General features: G+C 33.0%; 3 protein-coding genes and 1 long non-coding RNA gene across 5 annotated transcripts in view; 1 reads left to right on the top strand and 3 right to left on the bottom strand.

Annotated features, from left to right (window-relative positions):
• The window catches only part of LOC104788025 (zinc-finger homeodomain protein 11-like), a 7,647-nt gene extending 7,107 nt beyond the window's left edge, over positions 1 to 540 (bottom strand). The window contains exon 1 of the mRNA XM_019246097.1: positions 1 to 540. Coding sequence (XP_019101642.1) covers positions 1 to 458 — 458 coding nt within the window. The 5' untranslated portion in view covers positions 459 to 540.
• LOC104789730 lies at positions 3,151 to 6,616 on the top strand. Its single transcript, XR_002038225.1, has 3 exons — positions 3,151 to 3,296; positions 5,125 to 5,232; positions 5,927 to 6,616. It is a non-coding gene; the product is annotated as an uncharacterized LOC104789730 (long non-coding RNA).
• On the bottom strand, positions 3,527 to 4,423 carry LOC104788024 (CLAVATA3/ESR (CLE)-related protein 45-like). Its single transcript, XM_010513703.2, has one exon. The coding sequence runs from the start codon at positions 4,304 to 4,306 to the stop codon at positions 3,926 to 3,928; it is 381 nt and encodes a 126-aa protein (XP_010512005.1). The 5' UTR covers positions 4,307 to 4,423; the 3' UTR covers positions 3,527 to 3,925.
• LOC104788022 (myb family transcription factor PHL8) lies at positions 9,037 to 10,879 on the bottom strand. 2 transcript variants are annotated; one of them, XM_010513700.2, is made up of 6 exons: positions 10,479 to 10,879; positions 10,328 to 10,404; positions 10,176 to 10,224; positions 9,922 to 10,024; positions 9,755 to 9,824; positions 9,037 to 9,670 (listed from the first exon to the last, which is right to left on the bottom strand). In XM_010513700.2, the coding sequence occupies exons 1-6, from the start codon at positions 10,648 to 10,650 to the stop codon at positions 9,119 to 9,121; spliced, it is 1,023 nt and encodes a 340-aa protein (XP_010512002.1). In that variant the 5' UTR covers positions 10,651 to 10,879; the 3' UTR covers positions 9,037 to 9,118. The 2 variants fall into 2 exon arrangements, with proteins under 2 accessions (XP_010512002.1, XP_010512004.1); XM_010513702.2 differs by having other exon boundaries at positions 9,119 to 9,670; positions 9,922 to 10,021.

Genomic DNA, 14,874 nt, shown 5'->3' with positions numbered 1-14,874 from the left:
CGTTTCCTCATTGCTCCTCTTGAGCTGTTGTCTGACCTACCCACCGTTGGATCTTGATCTGACGGTCCAGGGAAGCCGGAGCTGAGAGAGAGAAGCACGTGGTGAGGAGGAGCTGAGGTGTAGTAAGAGCAAGGAACGGGTGAAGAAACGTGACGAGACGGCGGCGATTCAGTGCCGGAGGGAGAGGAAATCGGCGGCGGGATGAGGAAGTTGAGATTATCGGAAGGGTCACGGCGGTGGAAGTTACGGTGGCAGCCACAAGCGGCGCAACGGAGAGAAGAAGGATCGGTGGAAGTAGCGGTGGGACTCGGCATAAACTCGCCGCAACCGTCGAGAGCATGGCCGCCGAGGTTAGCCGCGTGGTTTTTCAAACACTCTTTGTAACAAACACCCATTTCTCCGGCGACGATGGGAAGAGAGGTTTTAAGTTGTTGTTGTGTTTTGGAAGACAAATCCATAGCTTTACTTTAGTTCTGTCTTTATAGTGTGTTTACTTAAACTCTTTTGCTTTGTGATTAATAAGAAGATTAGGTTTTGGCTTCTTTTATTTTATTTTTTAAAAAAGATAATTCAAGTAAGTGCATGTGACGATGATGTAATTATATCGGTAAAGAACATGGCAGAGTGATGAAATATAATTAGGATTTGAGAAAATAATAAGTGCTTACTCACAAACGTCCAAAACATACAGCAAAAGAAAGAACACACTCACTGTATCAAAAATGAAAAAAAAATTTACAACTCATTATTTTCTTTTTACTTTTTCTTGTTTTGGTGAAACATGTATATTTTTGAATATTGTAGTCACTAGTTTTGATATCTATTCATACGTTACATAGACTATACACTTTGAATAATGTATAAAAATACTGAATCTAAGGTCTTATCAAAAACGCAATGATTTTACGGGACATTCGTAAGATATGGGTCTTTCAGCTTTCACCAGTGGGTAACTTGTTGGTAGAAAAAGGAACAGATGGGTAATTTCTGAACCATATATCATATTATATAGAATAAAATTGAACTATATTATATACGAAACAAATAGAGTAATTAAGAAAGAATATATTCCAAGGAGAGGATGGGATTAGTTGAAGGATTGAGTCCAAAGTGTAAACGTGGCAAAAGCCCATTACATGCATCGTACTAAAGGACAATTACAGCTGCCCTGCAATTTCATATTCCACTGTACATCTTACAGTTTTCTCATTTTCTAAAGTTTACGTTACTGCCCCATGCTTTTTTGTAAATTTCACTGTATCACCTCACTGCATTTTAACCTTTCTTCCAGTTTGATTCTGTCTAGGGACTATTTTCTTATCGGCTTAGAGGTCTAAAAGACTAAAATGGTAAAATTTCCTATAATGATAGTCTAAAACTAAAGAATAGAGTTGAATCTTTTTCTTTCTAATATAGGTAATTACGTGTTCTAGTGAGATATTTGACTTGTGCTAATGTCCTGAAAACCCCCCTCAAAAAACCTGTTTAGCACGCATACTTAACCCCCAATAGTGGAGATAATAAGACTTTTTGCGTTTGTTGTGACAATTGCCAAACTTCATTTTGTAATTTAACCATGAAAATAAAATGTCTAAATTCCTTAACCACCATTTGAGAGACTCTTCTTATCTCTTACCGACCTTTTTATATATTCTCACGATCTTGTCATTAGTATAGCGCCGCAATTTAAGTGTTTCTTTGCAATATGTTTACGTTATTGATTAGCTTTGGGTCACAATTATGTGTGTCTATCTTCAAGCCTTCCTCTTCTAAGTCCCCACAGTTTTCAATTATATTGGATAATTTCTTTTATGTAAGGTTTATCTTTATAACAAACATAATTTCAATCAAAACTATACAAAGTGTGTATGTCGCTATAAAGTAATGTTTTGTTAGCTTACTGATGGTTATTATTTTGTTTTACTACATGTGGTTTACATTACAAATGTGTAATGATGTAACTTTTATGTAACATTAATATACATGTGAACAAAACGATAGGTTTTCATACATTTTATTATTAGCATAAAAAAATAATTATTTGAACGAAAATCTTGAGACTAGCTACTGTTACTTTAATGATGAGTCACCTAGAGAAAAAAAAAAAATAACAAATGATGAATTCATTACAAATTACAGTTTTACAGTTTTACGAAACTAGAGATTTAATTAGATTAATTAACAAAAAGAAACATACAATCATATTGTTTTGCTTTGGAATTTGGTACTCTTCGTGAAATTAACTTAGAAGTATTGAAATAGAAATAGATTATAAATCATTATTAAGAGCCCTGATCACCCTGAATATTACACAGGAAAAGATGCATTCACCATTTATTAATACATATCGATAAAATGAGATATAAAAATATTCTTTGCGAGAGGAGTAACAATGAATATATATATAGTAAAGTTGGTGTAACGTTTTGTCGTTTATGAGAAACCTAGTCACCAATCACGCGTAATTAGAATCCTAATTGCAACTATTAATCGGCGTTATTTTGACCATAGAATATAAAAGAAAACAATCGTATTTATGGTTTTGCTAATAATTTCATTGACAGGGACATTGATTTAACAATTGCTTTACTTAAGCCTATTACATACAATTTGGAATCATAAAGACGGATTAGAACATTGTCCTAACACGATCGCATCTTGTCAATGACCAAAATAGCACGCGCATCACGCAAACCCGGCCACTAGGATGAGGTTTGAGAAAAAAAAAAAGTAAATTGTAGCCGAAATTATCATATGGGGTCATTTTCTCTTCACGTTTATATCTCTTCACCTATTTTTTTTTTGTTAAATGAATTTGGTAATTGATACTACAAAATAAGATCTACAATTACATATATTGTGAATCCTATCGTTTATTCGTTTTACTATAAGATATGTATCTAAACATATGATCTAGTAAAGTAGTAACTAGTAACTACTAAAGAAGAGTTAAGCTACTCGAACTAGTATTGTACTCATGTCTTGATGATCACCATGTGTTTTTTAACTTTAATCATCGAGGCTTGCTTAAGGTCGGGGTTAAAAAGCATCTAAAGGGCTAGGCCCAAATAGGATATTATGATGGACTGGGCCTTACAAATAAAACAAGCAAATAATAATGGTAAACGAAACTGAACCGTCGTGGCCGACCGTTACTCGCGGTGGCGACTGAACCGTCGTGGCTGACCGTTCCTCGCGGTGGCGTGGCATATCAATCTTCTCCTCACCGTATGAGAGGATACTGCTGATGCGGCGGCGGAGTTGAACCTGCCGGACGATGTATTCATAGTAGAACTGTAAGTCTTCGTTTTAATGGCGCATACGTTTTGAGCATTAGTTCCAGTAAAATCATTGTGTCATTGCAATTGCTTTAAGGTTGATCTTACGGCTTTGTGTCATGAATGATCCGAGTATTATCCATGAGTAGTGGTGAACATTCAGAAGAACCGAGGATTTTGAATTTTAGAACTTTTTTTTTTGTGGCAATTCGTAATTAGTAATGAAGTTGAAGAGAGGCTTCACAATGAAGATGTAGACAAATCAAAACTTGTTTGAGATTTTGTATATACATAAGATATGTTTTGGTGAAGTTAAAAAGCAAATGCAGAAAGAGCAAAATTTTTATACCGAATTGTCGAGAAACTGATGCAAACAAAAGAGAGTGAAGACTACTTAAAACAAATATGTATTCTCTTGGTGTATCTTGAACAGACAATGCTGTTCTGCATTCTGATGATGACTTCAACTGCCCAAGATTGTGTGTTCTTATCAAAACCCTATACTTGAATAATAAACCCGAGTAAAAAAACCAACTAACCTACCTTCATCTTGATAAGGTTGATTTGATTGTTCTGCCCTTTTTTCTTCTTCTTGCATTTCTATAGTATATTTGCCTTTTTTCTGTATTTGATTTCTCTTGTGCCGCTCAAGAAAATGGCTGGGCTTTGTTGTGGATAGGATCTGATCCTCGTCTTACACGTCTCTTGCTTGATTGGAATGAGTCATCATCACCCGTCTTATTCTTTTGTTCTTGCGTCTCTTCAGCTTTGACTTTATTCTTGTTTACTTCCTCAAGAACTCGCCTGTTTTTCCTGAGCGTTCCTTTATCTTCAAGGGTGTGTTTGAATTGAAAGCCGATGCTCCTGTGCTTAGCAATTTCACCTGGCTGAACTCTCGCTTTATCTGTTTGTGTTTGTCTGAGGAAAAACTCTGTATGTCTCATGGCTGAGACCTTATATTTGTTGTCAGCTAGCAATCCTATGCAGACAAGAAGAAAAAGCATCGATCTTGTACTGGAACCCAACATTTCTGCTCTTAGGCAGACAAGAAGATTCAGAGTATCTTTTCTTTTCTTCAAAGAAATGAGAGAGGGTTAGGAGTTAATGAGATTATGGCCCCTTCTCTGAGTTGTGATTTTTGTGTGTGTTCCTCCCTGTAGATATAGTCCTGTTATATATCAGTTATTGGGATTTGGAGGGAGCTTTAAAGTGTAAAGCAAAATGGGACCCTGGGGGGAATTTAGATTCACTTAAAAAACATTGCTTTGGAAATCTAAGTAGATTAAGGCTGTTATGAAAGAATCTGACAATGATTGTACAAAAGAGTTCAGTACACGAAAACCGCTGGGAAGTTAAGTATCTTTCTTCATTGGTTTCCCTACATCTCTACATTTATCCTTTGCTTTTGTCTAACCATATTTATGTCATTCCAATCTTGACTGGCAAATTGGCCAATTTGGGTTCTTGAGACCTTCCTAACTAGCCACGTCGTTTAAGGCGATTGTTAAACTGACACACCCTTACACTTTTCCAGTGAACATGTTTAGTGACACTCTTTGTATATACCATCTATAAGTCAATGTTATAAGCCAATTTCTATGCTGCTATGGTTCAATGGTTTCTTATCTGGTTATGGCATTGCATATTCGTCGCATCGTAAGCTTTTTTTTCCTTGATTTCAGAATTGTACTTTGAAGTATACAATACCTTTAACTTTTCGGGACTAATGGGTTTATATATCCTAATCATTCAAGTTTACACTCTTTAATGCTGTGGATTCTGGCTATGTCATAATTCCTTTGTTGTTAAGGAAAGTGGTTTTGTTTGGTGTTTTGTTAAATGGCAGGAACACAGCGGACCGGAGCCGTGGGCCACGCAAACCGTTGCTACTATTCCATTACTACAAACCTACAGGAGCTACTCATATAAAGCATGAAACTTTGGCAAAGAAAAGGTACAACAGAGCAACCCTCTTCGAAAAGAAACAAATACATTATTTTTTTTCTTCTTTAAGAATGATTCTTTATATTATTCTAAGATCTTCCCACCCTTCACTTTAGGATCACTAGCTCACTTTTTTAAGCAACAACATCGGCTGCATGTTTATTTGTGCTGCTTCATCTTTATATCTTCTCACATATATAACACATTAACACCAATTTCGAAAAACAACCATAGCATAACTCCTCATAGTCACTTTAGCCTGCGTTGCTGTTGAGTAGAATTTACTAAAGATATTGTGTTTGATGGAGCATAAGTCTGGACACACCATGAGGTCATATTTTGAGTGATTCGATATTTGCTTGCCAAGTTTAAGAATTACTGAAACTTATAATTATTTATTTTGTGAGTTATGCTAATTATGCCTCATAATGCTTTTTTCCAACCTTGTTGATTCATCCACAGATCTTAATCCTCAAATGCAATGATTCTAAAAGACTACAATTTTCTCTTTTTCCTTATCTCATTTATTCATGAGGGACGATCTTTATCTTTATCTGAATTTGCCCTTTGCTTTACTGTTGTCATTTATATTTTTTTTTAACAAATATATTTAATCACATGCAAACTTAAGAACATTCTGAAGCATCAGGTTCTGTCTCAAAAGTAACATATTTTAAAAACTGAGGTATGGATATTGCTTGCAGGCACAAAGACAAAGCAAGCAGGAGACCAGTCGTTGGTCCAAAAAACAAAATAACCCATTTGCTGATTTTGAGTTCACCCTCCTTTGCTTTTTCTGCATTCTCGAGGTTAGTCCTAAAGTTGCAACTTTTCCTTTACTTAAAAAAACCCAAAACATTACATTTTTTAAAGAACAAGATAGTGAGATCTTGAAATGTTTGATGGAGATTGTTTTGAATTTAAAACAATGACATTCTTATTCGGTTATTCCCCTGATGCGTTTTTTGATGTGACCAATGAGATCTCTGATGTGGTCGGAGGGATCCAAAAGAAGAAGTTAAAAGCACAAAATCAAAGCAAAAACTTGGGTTGTAATTGGATTATAAGGTGGATAAAGGTCCAATGCACACAATCAATAAAACAAGTGGCTGATGACTGTAGCATACAAATTAGAAATGATGCGATGGCTGTGAGCCTGTGACCCAATCTTGATTTAGTCGGGTCCTAAATTTGTCTTGATTGAGGAGGGTTTAGGCTGTGGACCGGCTTGCAGTGGACCGTGCTAAACGATGGGTTTGCAGATCTGGTCCTGGCCTACGTCGATTTAGTCCTCATGTGGACTAAACCGGATCTAGTTGGTAAATTTACAAATAGTTGTCACGCCGTTTCTACATTCCTAGTGTCTGATACAAATAGTTCTCACGCCATTTCCATATCTTTCTTTAGTCCCTCTTTAGAAATAATTTGTTTGTTAATGTTTGTTAATGTTTTTTATGATTTGCAATTTGTGCATTCTTGATGAGTAGCGTGTGGATTTAATGTAGGGTTTGTTTATATATGAGATGGGCCTGAATGTGAAACTTTTCTCCTCGACTAATATTGGGTAGTTCTGACTTCTGAGTAAAATGAGCATTTAACATTATTATCTGAGTTTTCTAAATTTACAAAGTATAAATAAAGGAAAATAGTGAAATTTATCAGACTTATATTGTACTCTTTTAACATATCTTTTTGGGCATATTCGGTTAACTCAAACTCTCTACATAGGATGCGAACATGTGGAAACAGTATCATGTGCGTATCAGACAGTCTCGTTACACATCAGTCAAGTACAAGTGATGTATATGACATTAAGCATACACCCAATCTATGTTTGGTGGACGATAGGTAAATCTTAATGCTATAAGTTTGCGTAACTTGTCGCAGTAAGAATCATTTTGTGATATAAAGAAACCAACGTCTATCACTTTCTTAAAAATTTGGATCGGTACTTGTCTTGAATCCGAAAATTTTTTTGACTGAATCCTTCTAAGTTCTAATTACTTGACATTAACTGAAATCAGCTAAACCAATTTTACCATACTTACGCATCAACTTTGTTAGATGGTTTTTACCACACACACTGACCGTATACTGCAATATATCAGAGCCATAATTTACATGATTTGGACGATACCGATAACGTTCTTCCCATTTTGTTTCAAACAATGTGAAAGCAAACTATATAATTGAATTCAGACAAAATATTATTTTGGATCACATAAATAGATGATGGATATCAGTGATATCATATCACGGGTTCTACAACCATGTATATGCTTGGACGGAGACTTTGGAAAAACGTCAAATTAATTCTCCTTAGGTTTGTCCACTCGATTATTGTCGTTTGTTTCTAAAAAATAGGAAGTTTACGACGTGTAGTTTTTTTTTTTTTTTTTTTTTTTTTTAAATTTGGATCTGATACTATGTAGAAATAGATATCAAACTGAGTTACCTTATTGATTAACGACCATGTGGTATTTATACAAGAGAGACTTTACATATGATAAGCTCTAGATGTTAATATATCGGTCCGGAACCCTTTANTGTGACAAAATAGAAGGGAGACATCCGCCGACTGAAGAGCTCCTCATGGTATGAGTTTCGACAAAGCTTAAAGATGGTTAGGATTTAATGATTTTGGAGTTAGGGTTTATTATATATCTCACGAGTTAGAGCTTAGACTAACAAAAACAATTTTAGCTATTATAATGAAATATATAAAGGAAAAATACAAGAAAGTTTCAAATATTGCCAAAATTTTTAAAAACTTGTGAAATTTTGAAAAATTTGCTAAAAGTTTGTTATGATATTGAAAATATGTATATTGATGAAAAACAAAAATATATCATAAACTATAACTTTTTAGAGTAAGAAAACCTTTTAAACCCGTTATAAAATCTTTATAAATTTTTTTAAAATCTATAATTAAACCTTATAAAAAGGGTATAATTGAAAATGAACAACACATATAGGTATTTTTGAAAATAAGTATTTTAAAAGGGGTATTTTTGAAATTCTCCATTTAAAATCTATGAATATAGTTGAAAATCGCTTAAATATATTAGCACTGAGAAGTTTTTATGAACTTATAAGTAAAATAATTTTATAAAAAAATGACTAAGAAGTAAAAGTTGTGTTTGTTTAGGAGTAAAACTGTCAAAATATATATATATATATATATATCCCAACAAATAATAACGTAAATATTTTCCATCTAGAAAATTATCAAAAGAGCAAATCCTAACCACACCAACTTACACACTAATGGGGTTATATATATACATAAAGTCATAAAGATGATAGATCTTTCTTTACTTCTTCATTTGGGGGAAGAAAAACAGATAAGCCTCGTTTTCATGAACACGTGACTCACTTTCTTCCATGTTACAAGAAATATTCGTATAACAAGCATTACCTTCTCATAGGGTTCCAAGAAAATATTCGAATTTGGCTGATTAGTAAAATAATTAAGCAAAGATATACTACTACATTCGAAAATTTGTATCGCATGACTCAAGTATGGTTTGTCTTGTCATAAAACAACCACTGAGAGGCCAACATGCTTATCATGGTCGGAACATCATGATAAAAAGCTCACTCTTATTTAATCATTTTGCTTCTTTCATTGATCATAAAAAGTTTCCCCCAAATCCGCCTTTACCACATCCACAAGCCTCCCCCCCCACCTAATCTATACACACAAATCACACATTTTCTATATATAATAGTTTTTATATATATCATCATGTTGACTCATATAGAATATTCCCATGCGTTCTTCACCCTGGACTTACTCACAAAATCTCTATAATAATCTATGGAAATCTATGCATATATATTGGATTCTTTTAAAACATTTTTATATAATTTTATAGTGAAATGTTTTTTTTTCTTTAATTAAACCCTAGTCCTATGTTCGGACACGTCTCCATGTCTTTCTTGTAACTATTCAAACTCAACTTCAAGTGCTCATCATCATCAACTCCAAAAATCCTCTTCATTAGAGGCTGCTGTTCCACGCATACAACGTCGTTGAAGCTTCTCTTCTTCCCTTTCATCACTTCCGATTTGATCTCCATCAACGGAAGCTCAATCGTTTTATTGATGTTATTGTTATCATCCAGCTTTGTCTCAGAGGTCTCTGAAGATGTCAACGAGCTCTCTACTGAACATCTCAGCTGACTAATTCCTCTGCTGTTTGGTTTCTTGCGCCACAAGAAACCTTCTTCTGTTTCTTCCTCTTCTTCTGCTTGCGTTAACTCTGAGAACGAAGAACTTGGACAGCCTCTGTTCACCATTGAAGCTAATCTAGAGAGTTCGGTTCTCGCAAATTCCATGCCTAGAGTTGAAGATGTGTAGCCAGCGAGAGTTTGTTGAGCTTTCACTAAAACTGACTGTAAATACTTGCCTTGTGCCTCAATCTTCACCTGCAAATGCCTCTGCACCTGAAACCAAAACATTATAAGACCCCAGAGAGAGATGGTTATGCTTAATTAGATTCAATTATGGGATATGATTGATGTGATTACTTCGATCTGCTCATGAAGTTTCTTTTGAACTTCCATCTGCATTTGTAACGCCTCTGTGATTTGCAACCCTCTGATCATTATTCAAATAAACCAAACAATTAATTCTCATCTATACAAAAAAATCTATCTACAAAATATTTTTTTCTTTTTGATTCTCTGATCATTACTCTTTAGTTGGATTGCTGTTTCCTTCGGTGACACTGCAGCCTCGGAGATCTCTAGAATCGTTGTTACTCTCAGCTTCTTGATTTTCTGAAGCAGAGGAAACTGCTACATCAAGAAACAAAAGCATACATTAGTATAATACTATTTAAAAAGATTTCTTCAGCTCATATGGTCAGATCAGAGTTCAAACTCAAGATTATATCCTTTGTCTTAAAAACATTTTCAATGTTTAATATTGAACCAAAGAATCTCAAACCTTCTAGCTTGTTATCATCGAACTTCATGCTCTTCCCTAGCCGATATTTCTGGAGATCAAATACGACAATCCAAAGTTCATCATCAAGAAACAAAATCGAAAGAAGAGAAAACACACTGATCCAATCAAAGATTATTGTAAACATTATTTACCTGTAAATGACTCTTGAGATGGTATAAGGTAAGTCCAGGAATCTCCATAACCTTCATCAAACCTTTAGGTGTTGCTTCTACATACAAAAACAGAACAAAACAATCAAGAATCATTAAAATGAAGATGAAACACACAAAAAGATGTACGTACTGTTAGGTCCTCCAAGTTGATTAACAGCTTCAATGAATCTGTGATGAAGATCACAAGTCCATTTCAATCTTGGCTTAGCATCCGTTGACAACACAAGGCTCATCTTTGCCTTGTGATTAATACTATTGCTATTATCGCTGGCATTATTGTTGATCTCCATTAATAAACACATACAAAATCTCTCTTCCAATATACAAATCAAGAAAACGACCCAAGAAATTTAAATAAACGAAAGGGTGATTTGTTTTTCAAAAGATTGTTGGGTTTGTTGGCAAAGATATGGAGATTATTTAGACATATATATAAATCTTTGGAGTGGTTGATGTTTTTTTTTTCTTTTCTTTAATTCTTCTCTCACTCCATATCTGGAAACATGAGTGGGGTTCTGTTGGAGAAGAGAATATATGCTCTCTTGACCCTTTCCTCTTTCTTTCTTTACAATTATTATTTTATGTTTTGGTTAATATATGTGTTTTTTTTCCTCTTTTCTTCGACCATTTCCCGATTTCACACCTCTTTTTTTTCATATTTGTTGCCTTTTTGTAAATTTCGTGTTACTTTTTCTTCCATAAATGAGGCAATAAGATCAGATAAGAAAAGGTCTGTACACTTCGTTTTTAGTCGTATAGACATTGATCGAGATCCTAATGGACACATATCTTATGTGCATTTGTTTGCAATTATTATCACCGTTTCATATTCTATTTCTAAAATGGTCCTCTAGTTTAATTACTTTCCTCTCTTGGTGTTTTTCTTCTTCTTCTTCTGTAGAAATGGTTTTTTTATATAATTATTGGTTATATATTTTTGCAACATGTGGTCTTTAGGTTGCACGATTCGTATATTTGCAGTCTTGCAACAAATAACATTTTTTAAAAACGTTTCATGGGTGGATTTGTCTGGGAATGATCAATTAAGAACATTTTTTATATGTTATCCCTTGATAATTCGAATCTTTTATTTTTTTGAAAAAATAAAATTCGATTTAGTAACACGCAATATATCCACCACACGGACATTTCTTTGTATAATCAGGATGGAAAGTTATGTATAATAATCAAGAATGAGTGTGTATAAATACAAGAATTGCTCCTAAAAAGAAGGGTAAAGAAAAAGTGTAAGGTTTGTTGTTTTGTGTCTCATCTCTATCTTGGCTTGCTCTTCGGTAATGTTGCCCCCACCATACTTGTATATATGTCCCTTCATATAACATTTTTCAACGAAGAATCTACTTATATATAGACTTATCGATGTCGACATAAGAAAAAATTGATAGACTCTCACCTATATATGTATAACAACAATTATATGTACGCATGTCGTATCGTATGCTTACTACACATATATGCCATATTGCCATGTATCGTTTGTATTCATGATGTTGCTGAGCTAGCTACTTCTAGGTCTAACTATGTGATAGCAACTTCTTTAGTGTTCTCTATATTGACTTTTTTGGTAGAGACTTTTCTTTATTTATGTTGAGTTGTGAAACATAATATATTAATGTCTCGGATCCGCTATAGACCCGATGACGAACCAAAATGAATATTGAATATCTATGTTGAGCCCTAAATGAAAATATTGTGTTGTTTCAGTAGATGTGTATGTATATCAGTATATAGACGTTTAAAATTGTTATATGTTCTTGTAAACGTAACTATAGAGTATATATATGTGTGTATTTATCATTTTGAAGGAAACAAAAGATTGGAGTGATTGGCAGATTCTCTTGGTTTTATGTAGAGGTGAGGGAATCTAACCTCAATATAATAACTTTAAAAAGAACAATCCATTCCTCTCTCTGCCTTATTTTTCTTTATAACCAGCCACAGAAAGAAAGTGAATCCAGCCAGATTTTGTATAATTATTAGATTAATATAATAAAATCGTTGTAAGTCAAGAACGGGAACTAAAAATAAGTGAAATGTTTGAACAACTCTTGACTATTGCGAAAACAAAAATATGGTCCATAAATGTCCACAACAAGATATAATGAGCCAGAAAGATGAAGTTCCATGATCCACTTCATGAGGAATCTCTCAGGTGTTCTTGGATCTGCATTCTCTTGTATTATTTTTTAATATATATATATATATATTTGAACATATTTATTCAAGTATTTTTTGTGAAATATATATATATATATATATATATACACAATAGTATATTTAAATAACAAAAATTTGAAAGGAAAACAGTGTTTAAGTTTAGTGTATGCTTGATGTGTAATAATTCTCCAGATCAAAATATTGACCTTTATATGATGCTAATCAGAATTTTATTGGTCAATATAGCCACATATGATTATGGTTCGAAGATATATATACTTTGTCGTTTCATGCCGTAAATCTTTTCATTAAAAGCTTGAGAAATCTAGCAGAGTTGTTTTTGTAAGTATGTAAACTTATAATTTAAAAATGCACTTAAGTACTGAAAGTGTGTTTTTATATTAATTTTACCATCAAACTATACGATAAATCAAATTCAACCATTGAATCATAGAAAAAGATCTTAAAGTCTTCTGAAAGATACAATCCTTATGAACAAAATTCAAGTTTTGTTTTTGTTTTTACATATACATGTTTTGGTGTTATGTGTACGTGGGGGGCCGCTTTACGAGACTAATAAATAGTTTTAGCCAAACAAACTACATGTACTGAAAGCGGACGATTCCATCCATAAAACGTCCAACTCTCAAGAGTCTCGTAACGTGTTTTTGTTTGTTCGATTGTTGTTTTTTTTATAGAAAATTTAATTTTAGGAACTCTTTTTATTGACATCACAATTATAAGAATAATTTCTTAGAGAAAATATTTAGAATAAATTTTCTTTCTCTTCCAAGCCTTGTTGTAGAAGCAATAAATTAATATATATATTCTAGAAAAAAAATATTCACTAGCTTTAAAAAGAAAAAGAATTCAACTGAATAGAAAACCTAAAATGTTGCAGAATATTATTATTTTAAGGAAAATATGAAATTGAGAAGAAATTTTTAAAAAGGTAGGAGTTGTATATATCTAATGTGATGGCTTATAGATAGCCGTCGGTAAAAGCTGAAGAATCTGATCGAGAGCTTTAAATTTTTGGGCTTTGGTCTTTAGAATCGAAATCCAATGATTATTCTCTTAATCCTTCTTTTTCTTTCTGAATCATGCATACATTGTTTAATTAATTATCAGTGTACAACAATGTATAATCTATTTACGCAATAACTTTTTTGATCATGTCTTCATTTTTTTTTACTAAAAGAATATACTAGTTTAAACGTGATAATATATTTTTGAAAAATATCACATAGTTAGATTAACATACTACTCCTATGTAAGGGAATATAGATTCATTCTTAACAATGAAAATAAGATTTGTTATGATATATATGGCCTATGAGGCATAAAAATCGTAAGATTCTGATTTCTTTTTAGATATAAAGAAGGAGAAAAACTAAGAGAGAAATTGGGGGACCCAATGTGGTAGCTTGATGTCGTGGAGAAGCATCTTCTCCTACTACGAGTTTCTGTTTTAGTGGACACCTTTCATTTGTTCATTTCTTAAAGAAAGGAATATTTTTAATCATTCAATCCAACTTCACACACACACACATGCATGCATAAATATGCATATGAATGAGAGAGAGATATAAACATATATGTTCGATCATATGTGTGGCCCGAATGTTTGAAAAACAAGCAAAGAAAAATCACCAAAGCCAAGAGAGGATAATGATCATAGAACTTTCTCTTTAATCACATATTTAATATACTTTCTTCTAATGAAAAAAAAAAAGCGACAACATATTCTCTAATAACTTGTTGAAAACTATTATCTTTAGACTTTAGAAATGATGTAATTCGAATCAAGCTTTTTATACCAAATGATGAATCGTTACGTGATCTATACATAAGAATCAAGAGCTACATGGCCGTTTAAGTATGATAGTGACAATATCCATCATACCATCGAAATTTAGTTTTTGGATAGAAGATATAGAGCCTCATGCTAATCCTAATTTCATATGTTTAAAGAATTATAGACGAGAATTACCGAAACATATAGTATTACTCAGTAACTCAGATGCGATTATCTTATACGATAAGAGTTTGTTGAGATGGTTTTGGATGTATACGATTAAAATATATCTACCATTGAAACTATACTATATACAGAATAAGTAATCATCCTATGTTATGTTCTCCTTATGTTAACTTCTATAGGACTTCACTGTCTTCTTCTTTACCAAGATTTATACCAAAAAAGTGCTTTATTATAAATAAATAACCCTTTAGATTAATCTAACGTATCTTTTGCATCCATTGTAATGAAGTCATGAGATAAAATGAATAAACCATATTTAGATGAAAATTATAAAAAAAAAAAAAAAAAAAAAAAAAAAAAAAAA

The sequence above is a fragment of the Camelina sativa genome, chromosome 5, assembly GCF_000633955.1.
Source record: "Camelina sativa cultivar DH55 chromosome 5, Cs, whole genome shotgun sequence".
Taxonomy (NCBI): Eukaryota; Viridiplantae; Streptophyta; class Magnoliopsida; order Brassicales; family Brassicaceae; genus Camelina; species Camelina sativa.
Note: the sequence above shows the minus strand (reverse complement) of the source record. Positions and strands in the feature narration are given on the sequence as shown.